Source organism: Diceros bicornis, chromosome 5, assembly GCF_020826845.1.
Source record: "Diceros bicornis minor isolate mBicDic1 chromosome 5, mDicBic1.mat.cur, whole genome shotgun sequence".
Lineage (NCBI taxonomy): Eukaryota > Metazoa > Chordata > Mammalia > Perissodactyla > Rhinocerotidae > Diceros > Diceros bicornis.
The window spans coordinates 1,695,210-1,714,522 of record NC_080744.1 but is presented as its reverse complement, the minus strand read 5'-3'; the positions used below and the strand labels follow the sequence as shown (position 1 = coordinate 1,714,522).

The following is a 19,313-nucleotide window of genomic DNA, read 5'->3' as shown; positions in this document are numbered from 1 at the left end:
CCCAAACTAATTCCTTGAGTTAAAACTCCTAAATTACCTGTTCCATCGTTGCCTCATGCAGCTCATTGAGATTCAATGTGTAAATACCATCTTCAGTTCCAAAAATAATGTACTGATCTAAAATAATTGAGATAAATCACCAGAATTTATTAGCATTTTCTGAAACCACTCACCAAAATAATGGCTCTATGTTTCAATAGTACTAAGAGTTAGACAGCCACCTACCCATCCAAAGAAAAATTACTTTCTAAAATTCATGCCACGTTCTTTACCTCTTTCCGCAATTCTTTTATTTTTAAAAGCAAATATATTCTCTGTTATGAATTTACTCTGGCTTTATCTTATTCTACAATCCTTCCTTTCAACATAATTTTCATAAGTTAAGATTTTCCATTATAGCTATAAATTTTTGCCAGATATCTCAAGTACTCTTTGAGAAAGGAAACTATAAACGAAGTAGAAATTATAAATCATGACACACCAGAAACAATGAGCACATCTAGTGTCTGGATCTTGGTTTCTAAATACTATTTTCCACTAAAAAGAATCAGGGCTTCTCGGAGAAAAGACTGATTCCAATTCTGGGGTAAGGAAAGTGAAAGACGAGCCTACAATCTTGCTGTGCTAGAAAGTAAGGCAGTGCTCAAAAAACGATATGGACATATGAAACAAAAGAATACAACAGCTCCCAGTGCTCAAAAGTTCCGGGACAATTTCAGTGCTAAAATAAATAATAATAGTAATAGATCACATCTCCTTGAATAAAAAAGAATTCATAAGTTCAAGTTGATATAAATACATAAATAAATGGGAAATAAGGCAAACTGTTAATAGACATCAATGGATTTAGATGTCAATGGATTGTCAATGCATAAACTAAAACCAGTCAGTGAAAGACTGATGAGCAAGAGGATATTTATACAGTCTCAGTGAATCTCCACACAAATTACTTATTAATTAGTTTGGGAAATTAAATAATTACTTATTAATTAGAAAGGGAAAAATAGTAACTTGACAGTGGAGAAAGCTAGTGAACACCACCTTAACCAACTAGTCCATGCTAATATCCCTAGTATTTGGACAAGCGGATATCACATGCCTCCTGATATGATGCACTGAGAGGAGCACAATAACATTTCTTTGACATTCCTGCCAAAAATGTGTAACCTGATCTAAGCATGAGGACTCATCAGACAAACCCAAATTAAGAGACATTCTACAAAATAAGTAGCCTCAAAAATGTCAAGATCAAGAGGGACAAAGAAAGGTTGAGAAACTGTTCCAGACTAAAGGAGAGTAAAGAGACATGGTAGCCAAATGCAACATGTGCTCTTGAACTGGATGTTGGACTGTGGAAAAAAAGGAGGGGGGGAGACAATAAAAGATAGTATTGGGATAATTAATCAAATTTAAATATGGACTGTGGATTAAAAAACAGTATTATACCAGCGATAATTTCCTGATATTTATAATTGTACTGTGGTTATATAAGAGCTGATTCTTATTCCTAGGAAATACGAACTGAAGGATAAATAGAGGAGGAGCACAATGTCTCCAACTAACTCACAAGCGATTCAGAAAAAAACGCACATATAGAGAATAGTAAAACAAATGGGGCAACATAGAAACAATTGGTGACTCAGAGTACATAGAGTTTCTTGCACTATTTTTCTAACTTTTCTGTAAGTCTGAAACTATAACAAAATAAAGTTACAAACAAAAAAACCCATTTCCTTACAGTTAAAAACATTTTTTTCCTGTTATAATTTTTAATAGTGGCATTTAAAGCAGATAATTATATGACTTGTCTTTATTACTGTGTTGAAGTGGAAACAAACATTTCCTCAACACCCTCTACCGCCTAACCACTATTTTTGTTCATTGCCAGACACACAGGTAGACTCCTTCCTTCCTTGCAACAAGGTGAGTATTAAGAATATTTATGTTATAAATGATCATAATGAGAACCAGAGGTATTAAGTATCTTTCCCAAGTCCACAATAATGACAGAGCAGGAATTCAAACCGAGTTCTATTTGATTCCAAATTTTTGCCTCTATGTATTATGCTTACTCACTTTAAACATATACAGTCTAAATTTTTAAAAATAAATTTCGTTATTTTGCCATCGTTTCAGATTTACAGAAAATTTGTAACAGTACAAAGAATTCCTGAATATCCTTCACACACATTCCACAAAAGTTAACATTTACTGCTTTTGCTTTATCCTTTCTCTCTCCATACACACATTTTGTTTGTTTTCTGAACTGTTTAAGATAAGTTACGAGCATGATGCCCCTTTACTCCTAAATATTTCAGTGTACCCTTCTTGGGAAAAAAAAAGCAAAAAAAAGGTCTTATATAATCACAGTGCAATGATCCAAATCAGGAAATTAACACTGAATCAGTACTATTATCTATCGACTTTACTGATTGAGATGATCAATCATCCCAGTACTGTCTTTTTATGTAAAAGGAAATTCCAAATTATGGTTGCAACCAGCTTTGATGTCTCTTTAGTCTCCTTTCATCAGGAACAGTTCCTGTATACTCTTAAATTCTAATGTCTTAAACCAAAATTCTATTTACCTATTTAGGTTGTTGAGGTACCTACACTGTTTAGTCTCTAAAACCATATTTTTAAAGTAAACAACCTAAGTTCACTGATCTAAAGATCCTTTCCCATAATAAGTATTTTACTGGAGTTGTATATAAAAGTTCAGAAATTTTACCTTTTGTATCAGGATGTATCCAGGATGTTGCACAATTAATTTTCAAGGGGCAGCCATCAAAAACTTTAGAAAAACATGCTCCCATCTTATTTATAAAGAAAGAAATGTGGACTTAATTGATTAGATAATTTTATATATTCTTATAAAATAGCTAAGATTATTATGAAATGCTAAACTGACTCTTATCTGCATATACTTATGGTTTCATTACAAAAAAAATTCATATTTTGACATAATTTAACCCCTTCTACCAAGAGAGTCTCATATTCTTTTCTTGTATGATCCACTATTTTAGGGCAAAATTATCAAATTTATTAAAACATCTACATACATCAGTGATACATTCTAGGAATTTTAAGTCACTACTTATCTTTGGGACTAATATTTAATAATGTGAAACAATGGATGGTTTTACTGAGTAACAGTATAGTAATTATAACTGCAGTATAACTCCACAATAATGATAACAGACAATTCATATTACATATTAGACTTTTACTGAATAAAAAAGTACAATTCATAAAGCATCCCATTCATATGCTTGGCTGAACTACCTACAGGTAAGGACTAGAGCACAAGCATTAACAGAAGCTTCCCCATTCACTATATACAGTTCAAGGTGAAAATGGCTGCAGGTGTAGAAAGATATTTAACCCACATAATAAAGATGACACAGTACTATTAATATCATCGTGTTAAAATTAAATTGGCATTTGTAGGCTAATCTGAGAATCCAACTGCCTGTATTTATAAAAAAGTGAAACACTCCAAATTCTAACCATCTCACTCAAATTAGGGTATATGATTTGATTCATGGTATATTCAAATGCGCTTAATGCCTTTGTATTTTATGAATCCTTCCTTTCAATGGCTCAAGATACTTGATAACAAATAAAGAATCTTCTGCTGCTTCTAAAGAGATAAAAACTGGCAAGTGGTTCACATAAAAATATTCCTTACCAGCACTTTTGGGGTGGGTGGAAGGCCATTGATGACGGGTTTCTGTGGGAAATAATTTTTAACACTGTAAGACCTCTTAAGCCTTAAAAAAGAAACCTTCATACATTCAGAAATTCAGTTATTCAAATTCTTGAATTAAACAGGCTATGCCCCTTATCTGGTAAATACAGTGTTAGTTACAACTATCAACAAATGCCTGTTATACCTACAGGGAAATCTCGCTTGTCTTTTTTTCGTGGTAACTGCGGTGCTTGTGCTGATCCTTCTGTATTTTCAATAATCAGTTTTGAAATACCATCCCCATTTCCTAAAGAGAACCATGATTAAAAGTTGAACGACCACACAAAAGAGTACTTCCCTTGAACAGGAACTTGCCCTCCCCCATACTGTTTCCACTGGACTGGGAAATACTCCACTGTCAGATGAGGTCAAGTATCTCTGTGCCTTTTTCTAGGTTCTGCAGAGGTAGCATTGTGTCTTTAGCAGTGGACCTAATCCATGAAAACAACACACATCTTTCCATATTGTGAGAAAAATGAAATCTGACTCCTGATGCTGATGTTCAAGGCCTTTCGTAACTGAACTTCAATCTACTGTTTTGGTTCTATCTCCCAGGATACACCCTTCAAAAGCTCACACTCCTACCATACTAAACTGTACTTCCAACATGATTCAGATTTTCCTGCTTCAGTGCATTTGGTCATTCTTTCTCGTTCTCCAAGAATGCCGGTCAGCAGGGGCTCCATGTACTGAAGGCTCACCAAGCCTTTTAATACTATGCAAGGGCCCACCTCCTCTGTTCCCTATCCTTACCTCCCTCAGAAGTGTCTCGTCTTCAATTACCTATAGTTAATTATTGTAGGAGATACTTATACAAGCTGAATTGTCTAATGTTATGTGTCCATGTATATAACTTCTGCTATAGATCCTGAACTTTTGAAGGACAGAAAACATCCATTCACCTTTCTAGATCCTATAATTAGTAAGTGATCAAATCAGGGTTGAACTGGACTGAATCTATTTATAGTCCATCCAAGTGGAATTTTAAAGAAACTTCACAAAACTTTAAACAGTAATAAGACTGACTAAGGAAGAAAGACATTCTTTAAAATATCAACAAAATGGCTTTCTTTTCAGTTTTCACTTTGATTTATCTACCCAGATCACAGTATCTAGCTATATGTACTCCAGGGCTGCTGACACTGCTAGCCATACCAATAGAGGAAGTCTCGGCTACAGGACCACAGCTTGGGCTACTCTGTCTTCTGAGAATTTGGGGAACTCTGTTCTCTGAATCAGGGCAACGCTTTATAGTTGATGATTTTTCTTCATCTAGCAGGTTGTCTTCAGGGTAACTGTTTATCCTTGGCTAGTGATAAAAGACACAAAAGTACTTTAACAAATTTGGATATGAAACAATAGCACTCGGTTATCATTACGCATCAAAGACTCTAGGGGGAGGAGAATAAGCCTTTTTTTTCTTTCTTCTACATATTTCAATTCACCGGGCTAAGTAAGCAAAGACAGCAAGAATTGAGTTACTGTCCCAACACAACTATGAACTTGCCAAGTGATTTTTAATCAGCCATAATCAAAACTGATAAAATTTTTATAACCAATAAAATTATGGAAACAATCCACAAAATATTTAATAACTAGAAACAAGCAAGGAAAATGATTTAATGAAGTATGTCTATACTGAAATGTCAAATTGTAGTAATAAATGAGGACTGTAAATATGAACTCTTTATCTCCTCTCCCTGCAGTCAAGTATTTTCTCAAATGAGTAATAACCTATTTTTGATTTTTTCTAACAGCTATTTAAATACTGTATTTCTCACGAAATCTTCTTTAACATATATTTTGCATCTTTGTAATCCTTTCTTGAAGAAAACTGCATTTATTTAAAATATAGTTAAGAGAATTCTGAACAAATTATTTTACCATTTAAACAAGGATTTATTGTTCAAAATCTTTAAGTAAGCTCACCTTAGGAGGTAGGGGAGGTGGTATTGCGCGTTTTGAGGTTGATCTACTGCAAAGAGAAAAATGCAATTTAGATGGTGATAAATGATCATAACATAAAACAGAGACACAATTAAATGTGCATTAAAATCTGTTTATATTCAAGGAATATAAAAGACAATTAGATCATAGTGCAGAGTATTTTTAAAACCTATAGGAAGACCTAAGACCTCATTCTGTCAAACTGTATTAGTATGACTATAAAGTAAATACAAAGTCTTTTTTACTCTACGGTTGTGCTTTGCTACATTTAATATGTAATAAAACTAAATTAAACTCAGTAGTAAAAAAGAGATTCAGAATTTTAGAGTTGGAACCCACAGTGAATCACAGATTCAAATGGCTATATCATCAAACCCTTTGCTACTCCAAATGGGGCCCGAAGATCAGCAACATTGGCATCACCTGGAAACTTATAAAGGCACCCTCATAGACCTGCTGAACCAGAATCTGCATTTTAACAGGGTCTTCAGGTGGCCCTCCAGGCACATCAAAGTCTGGGAATCACTGATGGAGCCCACTGGTTCCATATACTTATCCACAGTCACTGCAATCAATTGGGAAGCTTTCAGGATTCTTAGGTTCCAGTCCCAAAGACTGTATTCTACAGCAGGGGTTGGCAAACTTTTCCTGTAAAGGGCCAGATAGTAAATATTGCAGGTTTTACAAACCATACAATGGTCACAACTACTTAACTCTTGTTGTAGCCTGAAAGCAGCCACAGAGAATATATAAACTAATGAGTATGGTTGTGTTCCAACAAACCTTCACTTACAGACACTGAAATTTAAACTTCACATCATTTTCACGTGTAACAACATATCACTCTTCTTTTGATTTCTTTTTCAAACATTAAAAAATGTAAATACCATTCTAGTTTGTGGGCTGTACAAAAAATAGGCAGTGGGCCAGATCTGGCTTATAGGCCACAGAGTTTGCCAACCCCAGATTTATAGGCCTCATGTGGGGGCCCAGGAACTTATATTTCCAAAGAGCTCTCTAGGCACTGCAATGCACAAATAGGTCTGGAACAACTCACCTAGGCCAGCCCCGTCACTTAACTGTTGAGGGAAGACAAGTTTAGATATGACGGGACTATATTGCAGAGATGACTCCTACTACAGTATTTTTTCCCACGATATCATGTCGTTCATCTTTCAGTATATTAACGTTACACATACTATATTCTGACTTAAAAAACAAAAACCAAAAACCTTACTGATCAATAAATGTTACCTTTTGGTAATAAAAAAAAAGTTAGAAGCTTTACATTGACAAGAGGCATAGTACCACAATTTTAAGAATGAAAATTAAAGCTTATTAGAATAAACCATTCCCCCCAATACTGTTCTTATATAATCAAGTAAAATACAGTTAAGTTAGAAAACAACTTACTTGCCAGTATTTGCACCATCAACAAAAGGATTCCACTGTAATACAAAGTTTGAGTCTGATAACACTCCCTGTGAAGGTAAAAAACAGAGTTTAAAATATTACCTTATAACAAATACTAATCATTTCATTTGATTCAAGAAAACATTCAGTGTCATGACTGTTAATCATCTTGGCTTCCAATCAATTTTTTAATCTCCAGCTAGATTTGCTGTCATTTGACATATTTAGGTCAATGACTCATTATCAGTTGACTTAAACTTAAGAAATTCCATAAACATACTAAACATAGTTTCAAGTGTGACAAGTCCTCTTTACCAATATGCTAGTATATTTCCAAGCAAAACAGAAAAACATAAGTTCGAATTATTTGCATTACTACTCCATTAGCACGGAGAACTAAACATCGTATTATTGAATTATCATTAACTGATTGGTGCTCCTATTTTTTCCTGCTAGCATGGAAATTAAGAATTTATTATACAGCAATATACACAGGAAGAAGGGCACCACTTCCAAACGTTATGGATGAAGAGGTCCATTAACAGAAGATAATTACTCTAAAAACTATACTTTTACTAAAGCTTAAAAGTAAAGTAGATGTTCAGGTCTAGGCTGACTCTAACAATATCTTGCTCCATCTATTACTTCTTTCCTTTTAGATAAGGAAAGGGTTAACTAAAGAGTGTCTCAAAATAAGAGCAATGGTTAAAAAAAGAAGCTATATTAACAAATAAATATTAAAAACAGTAAGGAAATGCAAAAATGTACTGCAAACCTAACAGAATCAATAAGAAAAAAGTTTCTGAGAGCTTAAAGCTGAGCATCAAATTCCATATATTTAATAACTTTATGTAAACTCTTCCAAAGACTCTGAGGGTCTTAATGAATGGCTGAAATGGTATATTGCACTCTGTACCCTAATCAAAACACACTGAACTATGAGCTTCTTCACACTTTCATGTGTGAAATACATGATCAAAATTAAAGCTTAAGAGAGCTTATTACTTTGTTCCTTGGTCAAAGTACCCTAACTAAGAGTTTTCTCAAATTTTAATGTGTAAAATAAAAGTCATAATTCCTACCATTTCATCCCGTGCTTCTGTTTCTTTTCTCAGTGGAGGTTCAAACTGTAATTTGTCAACTGCAAAATATATAACAGACATTCACAAGCTCAATCTTAAAGGGTTAATCTTGGAAATGTAATGAGAAGCATGTGTATTGGGGAGGGGGGAAGAGAGAAAGGAGAAGGGAGGAAAGAAGAAAAGACAAAATCTCTTATTTTTTACCTCAAGAGTACCCCTTTCTTTATGCTTACCAGAGAAAGTAACAATTTGGTACCTTCCTAACAACTCTATGTAATTTTTGGTGGGAGTCAGGAAATTAAATAGCACTTTTTATGTATAAGAGATTTTTAAAAATTAATTAAAAGTAGATGACTGAGAAAACACTTTAAGGATTTTCTCTCTCTACGCTGCAGATTCTGTTTTGAGACTAATTTAAGTTACAACTTTGTGGCAGGGATGAACCCAAAAAAATTACCTATAATTGTCTAAAAGGAACAAATGATATTTGACAAATTAAATGTGACAATGTATTCAGAAATTTAATATTATATGTTGCTAAATGTGTATTTTATTTGGCCTAGTCAGACTGATTTTAGAATTATTCCAAATATTCAAAGAATAACTTCTTTTATGTGAAATATTCTATATAGAGAAAAGGATGGATTATTATCTACTCATTAAGAGCACAGAACTTTAAAATTCTAAAATCTAATGTGACTGTAAGACCAAAAAAAAAAATTAAAATACTCACACTTGCATCATAGAGATGCAAAATTCCTAAATACAATCTTGACAAATAAAATACATTAAAAAAGCACTTTCAAAAAGGATCCAGTTGTCCTTATTCCTAAAAACAAGATTTGTAAAGCAATACAAAGTACTTACATAATTCATTGCATTAAACAAAAACATTGTCATAAAATCTCCAATTCCATAAAATATAGTATCTACTTTTCAAAAATAACCTAAAATAAAAAGCCCTTATTCATTAATGACTTATTAACATAATTAAAAAAATCTTAATTCAAGAACCACTAATATCATTAACAGAGAACCAACTTCACTTGAGACAGAAATGAGATCAAGTTTTTTTTGGTCACAACTAGAAATACTTGCAAACAGGTCTAGAGATGAATTATAAAAGGCATAAACATGGAAAAGAAAGAAAGAAAATATCATTCTTTAATAATAAGAACTATAAATCAAGCAAATTTCAAGAATTAAAAAAATTCCTAGAGCAAATGAGTTTCGTAAAATTGGATTAAAGATATAGTAAAATATCAACTACATCCCAATACACCAGAATCAGTGATTGAAAATAAAATGAGAGATTTTATTTACAATAGCATAAACATTTAAGATGTTTTAACACATAAGAAAAGTATTCCTTAAAAAAAGAAAAAAAATTCCTTATGACTAGCCTAAAATTATTGCAGCCATAACTTATGCACAGAATGCTAAGCCTCCACTATTATTCTGCTGTGTGGTAGACTGGCCCCTCCAAGTTGTTTTGTTTTAAAGAAAATCCTGGCACTTACTTTGGGTGCGTCTCTGGCCTATGAAAACACAAAGGTGGCAGGTCTTCTAGTACATATATATATCCACATTTATCTCCAAAGGATGATGCAGGTTCTGGCCATAGTGAAGTAACAGGAATTGGACATATACCCTTCTGCTATAAACAACTACATACACCTAACACAAATAGGTGAGTGTGTACAACTCTGAAACATCGATTTTGAGGCAATGGGTAACAGTGACCACAGGGTTGTAATCCTCGAGAGAAGAGAAATACATGGTGGTGAAATCCACATTCACCCTGGCTTTCTGTCTGGGGGCACTTCCCAAACTAGGGCACAAGAATGCAGAACCCAAAGAGAGAGTAACAGTCTCAATGGGTGCAGGAAACAAAGACTGGAGTTTGGGGCTGCTTAGGCAGGGGAAATTTGAAGGACAGAGTACCAGAAATAAGAAAGCTGCATGAAGAAGGTACTCTAGAAATACGCCAAGAGGTCTCCTTAAGTCTTTGGTGGAGTACTAAAAGGCCAATGAGCAAAGCAAGACTATGCAAGGTATGTTAGAAAACAGTTAACAGAGTGCTGTGAGCTAAATGCAGGTTCTGGTGATCACGTGACACCAGGAAAGCTATCTGAGTTTCTACTCAGAGGAAAGACCTTGCTGAATACTCTAGTAAAACCTGACACAAGCTTTGAAAAGATCAAGTTGACCTAATAGTTAATTAACTCTTTAAACACTCTTTAAAATAAAGAAGACAAAATCCAGACACTCAATGTTGTATCACAATGTTGATACAATACAACACAACAAGATATAATAAAAAGTGACTAGAGAAGAAGCAGGAAAATAGAAACAATAACCAGTTGAAAAAAATAAATAGAAACACACTCAGAGATGACACAGACGTTAAAATTAGCACACAAGGACTTGAAAACAGCTATTATAAATATGTCAAGGATTTAAGAGAAAAGATGGATATAATAAGTGAGCAGATGGTAATTCTCAGTAGAGAAATAGAAACCATATATATGTATGCATATTATACATATGCAGGTATCTGTATATATCAATGAAAATCTAGATCTGATAAATACAGTATCTGAAATAAAATTCACTGATAGGCTTAAACAGCAGAGTGAAGACTACAGAAGAAAGATCAAAGAACCTGAAGTCAGGGCAATAGAAACTAGACTGAAGTATAGAGAACAAAAACACCTTATATGTGTATGGGGGGACAGGGAGAACAGAGCCTCAGTGACCTGTGAAACAACATCAAGTACCTGTAACTGGAGTCCCAGGAGCAGAAGAGAGAACCTAGAGCAGAGAAGTTGAAGCAAGAGTGGCCTCAAATTTTCCAAATTTGATGAAAAATATCAACTCATAGACCTAAGAAGCTCAACAAACTCTAAATAGAACAAACAAAAAGAAAAACGCACCTAAGCACAACACAAACTGCTAACAAAACAAACTAAAAAACCCACAAAAGTTTCCCCCAACCTTGCCTGCACCCGCCCTGAACCAGCGATTCTCCATGCACTCAGCTTCCAGCGAGATGCACCGTGCACCGATGGAATGGACATGGGCAGAGCGATGGTGGCCAGGCTCGGACTGGGTCTGCTGCTTCTGGCACTGCTCCTACCCATACAGATTTATTCAAATCAAACAACTGTTGTAACACTTTCAAGTAACTCCTCCCAGAGTACCTCGGCTACCCCAAATCCAGCTAATGCCACCACCAAGGCAACTTGCGGTGCTCTGCAGTCAACAGCCAGTCTCTTCGTGATCTCATTCTCCCTTCTACATCTCTACTGTTAAGAGACTCAGGCCAAGAAATATCTCTACTCCCCCATCTTCTAAACCCAATCCAAATGGTGTCTAGACGTCCAGTGTGGCAAGGAAAAAAACTGTCTTCATCAAGTCTGCTATTCCACACCTTATTTTATTGACACAGAAAATGCTGAAGATCCCAAATTTGATTGGTTTGAGGAGCATGTGAAGAGTTTGACTAGAGGATGAATGTCAATATTAAATCTGCTGGCGTTTCATGTACAAGATGAAGAGAGACAACATCCAAAAATTTTAAGAGATGATTTCTTGAAATGTGGCTTAAGAAATATGGACACATAAAACTCTACCATGAAAATAAGAATAGATTTGATCTTATCTAGAGATAAAGGACGGGATGTGGAACAGAGATTCAGTTTTCATTTGGTTCTTCAAATCTATAAGGCTAGGGCCAGTCCCGTGGCTTGGTGGTTAAGTGTGTGTGCTCCGCTACTGGCGGCCCGGGTTCAGATCCCGAGCGTGCACCAACGCACCGCTTGTCCGGCCATGCTAAGGCTGCATCCCACATACAGCAACTAGAAGGATGTGCAACTATGACATACAACTATCTACTGGGGCTTTGGGGAAAAAATAAATAAATAAATCTATAAGGCTATAAAACAGGTAATATAAAAAGCTTCCATGATTCTACTTATATGTACATCAGAAGGAACTTCCAGGGATTAGTGTAAATCCTCAATGTATCATTTCAACAGTACTAATCTAATGCTGATGTACTCTAGACAAAGTTTTATATTGTTAAGCTATCACTGTTCTCTTGAGAACTGAACTCTTTCCTCTGAGGCTTTGGATTTGACATTGTATTTGACTTTATATAGTAATTGCCATGTGGGCAGAGTAATGATGGATTGGAATCTACCCTAAATCCAAGCATAATGAGTAAATTTTGCTTATATACTAATCACCTATATTCAACAAGAGTGCCAGATTCATTTAGTTGAACTGATACCAAAGAGTAGAAGTGCACTGACCTAAACTAATTTCAAAATGCTTTTTATTTCAGCAAATGTTGAATACTTTTTAGAATTTAAAAAGTGATCTATTTTGAAGGTAAAATTGACAAATCTTGAAATTAAAAAGGCAAATATGTGAAGGAGCTGAAACTGTAAATCAAGTATTTGGGAAGTGAGACTGGAAGCTAACTTGCATTAAATTCAGAAAAACTTTTATACTCTTTCTGTAAATACTTTTTTAAAAAACTATGAATCAGAATAGCCACATCTGGAACACTTTCTGTTACCAGTCAATATTTTTAGAAAGTTAGAACCTGGTCCTATGCCTAAAGTGGGTTTGATTCTGGAAAGTAAATCTTTTCACAACTGCCTCGATGCACAAAAACGTTTTTAAAAATAGACACTCCCTAAAGTCTTTTGTTCACATAGTCACACACTGATGCTTAGATGTTCCTGTATCTAATATGACCACAGTACTCTTGATAACCGATCATTTTTTTCCCCATCTTTAGAAACCTAAGCCAGAACTACAATATCCAACAGATCTCGAACTACTCTGTGTGTGAATGAACATTCCCTTGTGTTTCATAGCTGAATGCTATACATCTATTTTGGATTGCATAATGTGTTTGTGTATTTATGCTTTGATTCACAGTTAACTTCTCATGTTATGGAACTGATTTGCATTGAACACAAACTGTAAATAAAAAATGGCTGAAAGAGCAAAAAAAAACAACCCACAAAAGTTTCATAATGTAGTACCTATTAAGGTTTCAAGTGATGCGTGTAGATATTTTCTATTTTGTGTCTTTTTTAAAAATCTGAATTCATGTCACGGATTGGGTTGCAACCTGCAGCTTAAAAAAATACTGATGTAGAGGAACATATGGGTGTGTTTTACTTCAGATAATTTTTCACAGTTTTTCTGTCAACAAAGGCTTTTGTTTTCGTTATTATATATCTATTTCTAGGATTGATCAAAGTTTGTTAAAAAGCCTTAATTTTAACAATGGCAAAAAAAAGTCACTTGAGTTTCTATTTCCTACCTTGGAAAACTCTAGTGATGTAAACACTCACTTCTCTAGAATTGTTACTAAGGAGACTGTAAGGTTATTCAAAATCTGCCTTACCTTTATCATCCTCAGTCTTCAGGGAAGATAAACAGGAGAAACGGATTTTTACACTTAAGTTGGGTAAACTTTCAGACTTCCTCAGCCTAAGTGTTTTTTTGCTTGTTTGTTTTGGCCTGGATGACAGTGAGGTCAATTTTCTCAGGAGCCCGTTAATTCTCTCCCAATAAACCAAAACCTGAGCATCTTACACATCTGGGAATACTGCCCCCAACTCCAGTTTCTACATCTTCACAGGCTAACACAGCTGATACTCACACAGTACACACAGTTTTACATTCACACATGTCCAAAAGCGTTTCCTCTGAAACAACCTTTCCATGATTTAAAACTCAGAGACTGCCTTCTGGAAAACTGCCCTCTAACCTCAATCAACAGAATCTTGCCAGGTACTTAACAACTAACACAATGGTAAAACAGGGTGATGATCCTTGTATTCATGTATCTCAGTTATGGAGACACAGGCCAATCTTAAATCAATGCAAGACTGTGTCAGTAGGACACTTCGAACTGGAGACAACAAAGAATCTTCAGAAGCAAATGATGCAAAAAGAAGACAGTTTCCCCACAAGGCTGTTGGATCAAGCTAATGACGACATGAAATGGACCATCTGCCCAAGACCCATGGAACATGATGACTGGAGACACTGATTGTCATATTTTAATGTGCAGACTAGTTCTTTATTTTCTTAGCTACCTTTTTTCACTCTTTGCCAGCTGAAGGTTTTGGATCGTTGACGGACACTTTACCTCTTAATTATGATACCTGTAGAGTCCCTATTCTTTTTCTTCTTCTTCTTCTTCTTCTTCTTTTTTTTTTTTTTGCTGAGGAAGATTCGCCCTGAGCTAACATCTGTGCCAATCTTCCTCTATTTTGTAGGTGGGTCACCGCCACAGCATGGCCACCCACAAGTGGCGTAAGTCCGTGCCTGGGAACTGAACCTGGGCCACCAAAGCAGAGTGCACCGAACTCAACCACTAGGCCACAGAGCTGGCCCTAGAATCCCTATTCCTTTTTTTTTTTTTTTTGTGAGGAAGATCAGCCCTGAGCTAACATCCATGCTAATCCTCCTTTTTTTGCTGAGGAAGACCGGCTCTGAGCTAACATCTATTGCCAATCCTCCTCCTTTTTTTTTACCCCCAAAGCCCCAGTAGATAGTTGTACGTCATAGTTGCATGTCCTTCTAGTTGCTGTATGTGGGACACGGCCTCAGCATGGCCGGAGAAGCGTTGCCTCGGTGCCTGCCCAGGATCCGAACCCGGGCCGCCAGTAGCGGAGCACGTGCACTTAACCGCTAAGTCACGGGGCCGGCCCCTAGAATCCCTATTCTTAATATTGCTCTTTGCAGCCTTAGTCAGTCCTTGGTATGAGTCCAATACCTGGCTAAAACTTACTTGTGAATCAGCTAAAATCATACAATTAAACTGACTGTTGGGCTTGTACTCATTTTCTTTGTGGAACCTCTCATCTTCCTTTAGTGCCAATTCTTTGTAATCAGTTGGTTTCCTAGGTAACTGAACTCAACTACTAAGTGACTTCAGATGACAAAAAATTAAAAAAAGAAAAAATTAATTTAGCTGATACACCCTTACCTGGAAAGCAATCACCCTTACCGAGAAAGTAATCTGCCTTGCCATTCATCAGGCTGGGAGGACAGACACAATCCAAATGCAGAGCCAACAAGAAACAATGCTTCTCCCAAGGATATGCTGTATATGTAAAGTATCACATGTTGAGCCCCTCTCTGAATTACTACAGCTTTCTTACTGAGAAACACCATTCTCTAAAATCACAGACTGTCATAAACTTGGCTGTATGAAATCATACTCATTGGAATGAACCATTCTATTCTTGCCTGAAAGATCTAAGTCACTGACAGAGAAAAGCAGCTCTTCATTTCCAACCTAGATACAGAGCTTCAAATAAAGGGGTTTCTGAATATAACATTCCAAGATTCCAAGGAAACAGGCCTCTGGGTCTATCTGTACAGTATACACCTGATGTTCACCTTTTCATTCACATCCTCCTCTGCTTTAAGTTGTCACTTAAATTTCACTTGAATTCCACTCTTTCCAAAACCCTCTTACTCTTCTCTTCTCTTCCCTTGTTTGATGAGCTGTTCCACAGTTCCTCAGTAGTGTGCTGTCCCTCAAAGTTAATGCACGTGACTTTAATGGATTACACATTTGTCCCTGGTGGTCTTAGACTAGGCCAGGATCACCATAATTATTTATGTCCACTGAAATACGCAGCAAGAATGCTTCTAGTAGTCATAATAGCCAAAAACTGGAAACAAATCAAATGCCCATCAACTGAAGAATGGATAAGTTGTGGTATAATCATACAATGAAATATTACATTACAACAAAAACAATGAACATTGCTACACATCACATGAATTCATTATTCATGAATGAATAATGTTGAGCAAAAAACATGCAAAGAGGGTGCATATAGTATGATCCCATTTTCTGAAGGGCAAGATCAGGTAAAAACCAATCTATGTGACAGAGAACAGTGATTAGCCTGGGTAGTGAGAGGGCAGAGGCATACAGGAAGATGGAAGGGAACTGAGTGTGCAGGAGCAAGAGGAAGCCTTGACAGGTTCTGATAATGTTCTGTTATCTTGATCTGGGTGGTAGTTTCATGAGTGTATACATATTTAGAAATTCATCGTGCAGTACACTTAAGCATTTTATTATATGTAGGTTACCAGCTCAATTAAAAAAAACTGAAACAAAAAACTAAGAATAGAACTAACTAGGTGTATAACATGTATTAAACAAACAAAAACAAAGCTGTAAAACATTCCCAATAGACGCAAAAGAAGATCTGAGAAAACTTAAAGATAAATCACCAATAAAATGACCTTCAACTCTACCATTTTCTGTCTGGTACTTGAAGCACACAGAGCTTACTCCATGAAGATGTTAGTGCTCTGGGGACTCATGAAAGAACTGAGTCTTGAACTTATCTCTGAAAAAGCCTATTTTGGTTAAGAAGACAGAGTATCATAAAGATGTCAACTCTCCTAAAGTTAATATATAAATTTATGAGATCTCAGTAAAAAACAGAATTTTTTTAACTAGATAAGCTGATTCTTAAGTTTATGTGGGGAAAAAACAATAGCCAAATATCATAACAAAAAAGAACAGCAAGAAGGTATGTATGTTGGGGTGGGTAGGATGAGCATTAGTCCTAACAGATTTTAGCAGGTATTATAAAGATATAATAATCCCAAGTATGCTACCGGCACATGATTAGACAGATTAATACAACAGAATAGAATTTACAGATAAGAGTCCTAAAATATACGTGGTTATTTATTACATAATAAAGGTGGTATATCAAATCTATTAGTGAAAATATGATTTTTAATAAACAGTATTGAGACAAATGGGTAGTCATTTAGAAAGAAACTGAAGCCGAATCCATACTTCATACCTTTTACCAAATAAATTCTACCTTATATCAAAGATTTGAATATTTAAAAAAATGAAACTATAAAAATACAAGAAGAAATAATAGGAAAATTCTTTTATAACCTTAAAATCAAGAAGGCCTTGCTAAACACGACACAAACCTCAAAAGCTATAAAAGAAAAGATAGATAAATTAGACTACATTAATTAAATACCATATAGCTGCATAAAATGAAGATAGCTTTATAATGGAATATCAATTTTGCTACTTTTCTGTCTGGTACTTGGAGCCCAGAGAGTTCTCTTGGGGCATAAAAGAAGATCGCATAAGAACAGATGAGAAAACTGGGATGGACAGATAAAATCTTGAATTTCTGGTTTAACTATGCAAAGGCCTGACTGGAACAACTGATAAGGGAAGGACATTCTACTCTTGACCTATATTTCCAAAGTTGCATCCAGAAAGCTAGAAATATTTGGGTTCAAGAAAACTCAGACTTAAAAAGCTCATCTGCAATAACTCTAATTAGCCTAAATATTTAATAAACTATTTCCCTCCATTACAGTTTATAATTTTTACTTATATCTTATTTTACTGTAAACTACTTTAAATCTCTTTTGAAATGAGTGTGCATCTAAGTCAATATACCCATACCTAAACCTCTTTGCAAATTGTTGCTTCTAAATTAAAGTGGTTAAATGACAAATACTGTTGATACACAATTTTTATCTGTCAATGATTAATTTATTGAATAACAATAAATTTCCCCTTTTAAATATGTATTTTAGAAAAGATTCATCTTAGTATTAACCTGACTAAAAAAATTAAAAACAACCCAAACATCCAACAATAGGGAACTGGTTCAACTACAATATATCAACTCAATGAAACCATTAAACAAAATAGCTATAAAGGCTAGGCTAGTACAGTCACGGCCACATAACGACATGTCAGTCAATGACAGACCACATATACGACGGTGGTCCCATAAGATTAGTACCATACAGCCTAGGTGTGTAGTAGGCTGTACCATGTAGGTTTGTATAAGTACACTCTGTGATGTTCATACAATGACGAAACTGCCAAACAATGCATTTCTAAGAACGTGTCCCTGTCGTCAAGCGACGCATGACTGTATATGGAAAATACTTGTGACTATTAAGTAAAATTTTATGTATACTATAAATTCAGCCATGTAAAAATATACATGGAAAAACACGAAAGAAACTGAGCAAAATATTATCTGTGGGTTGGTGCTGAGAGATATGGTTATGGGCAAAGTTAATGTTCTATTTCCTCTTGCAAATTTTCTGCAATAGACATATATTACCTTTATAATTAGAAAATAAAACCCATTTAATTATAAACCAAGGGAATTTCACTATAAACCAGAAAACAACCTCTATTTTAGAGGTATTCCGAGATGTTAAAGTATGTAGCCTCAGTTAGTTTGAGATTTGATTAATCCAAAAAAAAAAGCCACAAGAACACCCAGTTCAATCCTCCAAAACCACCAACTGAAAATGAATACCAAACACATACAATTTATTTCTGAAGCTGTCCGCTCAGCTCTGGCATTCCTGTTCGTAGATCTAATGGTATGACGAATGATTGCATGGGGCTGTGAATATAAGCACAATACACACACTTTAAAAATTTCAGTGATAAAGTTAAAAGGTCAAATTTTCTCTTTTTAATTAAGTGATCATTTATTGACAAACATGACTATGTACTAATAAAGTAAGTTATAGGACAAACATAAAAAAATACATAAAAAAGATACTTTAAAAGTTTATTCACTTATTCCATGTTTATACTGTATAAAATACTGAAGAGAGTCAAAGAAAGACGAAATCTTATCTTCAAAGAGCTGATAGCCTAGGAAGATAAGACACACAAATACTTACAAGATTAGAAAATGGTAAGTGCTCTTCATTAAGATTACTATTAATGCCCAAAGGAAGGAGAAATGGCTTCTACCTGAACGGGTATAGAAGTTCTTCAGGACAGAGTGCAATCTGATCTGGGCTGGGAGGACAGGGGGCACTGGATATGCAGCCAGGTGGGAAAAGCAGAAAGAACAGGAACAAGGTGATGCAAGAAGAAAGGGACGTACTGGAGCGTGCTGGGGAACCAGAGCTGGTTATTATCCGGCTCAGTGAAGATAAGTGAGGAGATAACAAAGCTGTTATCCGGCTCAGTGAAGATAAGTGAGGAGATAACAAAGCTGGAAACAGACTGGGGATGAGACAGATCATGAAAGGCTCGG

At 35.3% G+C, this 19,313-nt stretch overlaps 1 protein-coding gene across 1 annotated transcript in view; it reads right to left on the bottom strand.

The window, feature by feature from the left end:
* The window catches only part of MAP4K5 (mitogen-activated protein kinase kinase kinase kinase 5), a 115,988-nt gene that overhangs the window by 21,731 nt on the left and 74,944 nt on the right, over nt 1-19,313 (bottom strand). The window contains exons 13-21 of the mRNA XM_058540600.1: nt 18,587-18,665; nt 8,194-8,252; nt 7,112-7,179; nt 5,681-5,723; nt 4,907-5,060; nt 3,901-3,998; nt 3,692-3,733; nt 2,732-2,816; nt 38-117 (exon numbers count right to left, since the gene is read on the bottom strand). Of these exons, the coding sequence (XP_058396583.1) occupies nt 38-117; nt 2,732-2,816; nt 3,692-3,733; nt 3,901-3,998; nt 4,907-5,060; nt 5,681-5,723; nt 7,112-7,179; nt 8,194-8,252; nt 18,587-18,665 (708 nt within the window). The remainder of the gene's footprint in view (nt 1-37; nt 118-2,731; nt 2,817-3,691; nt 3,734-3,900; nt 3,999-4,906; nt 5,061-5,680; nt 5,724-7,111; nt 7,180-8,193; nt 8,253-18,586; nt 18,666-19,313) is intronic.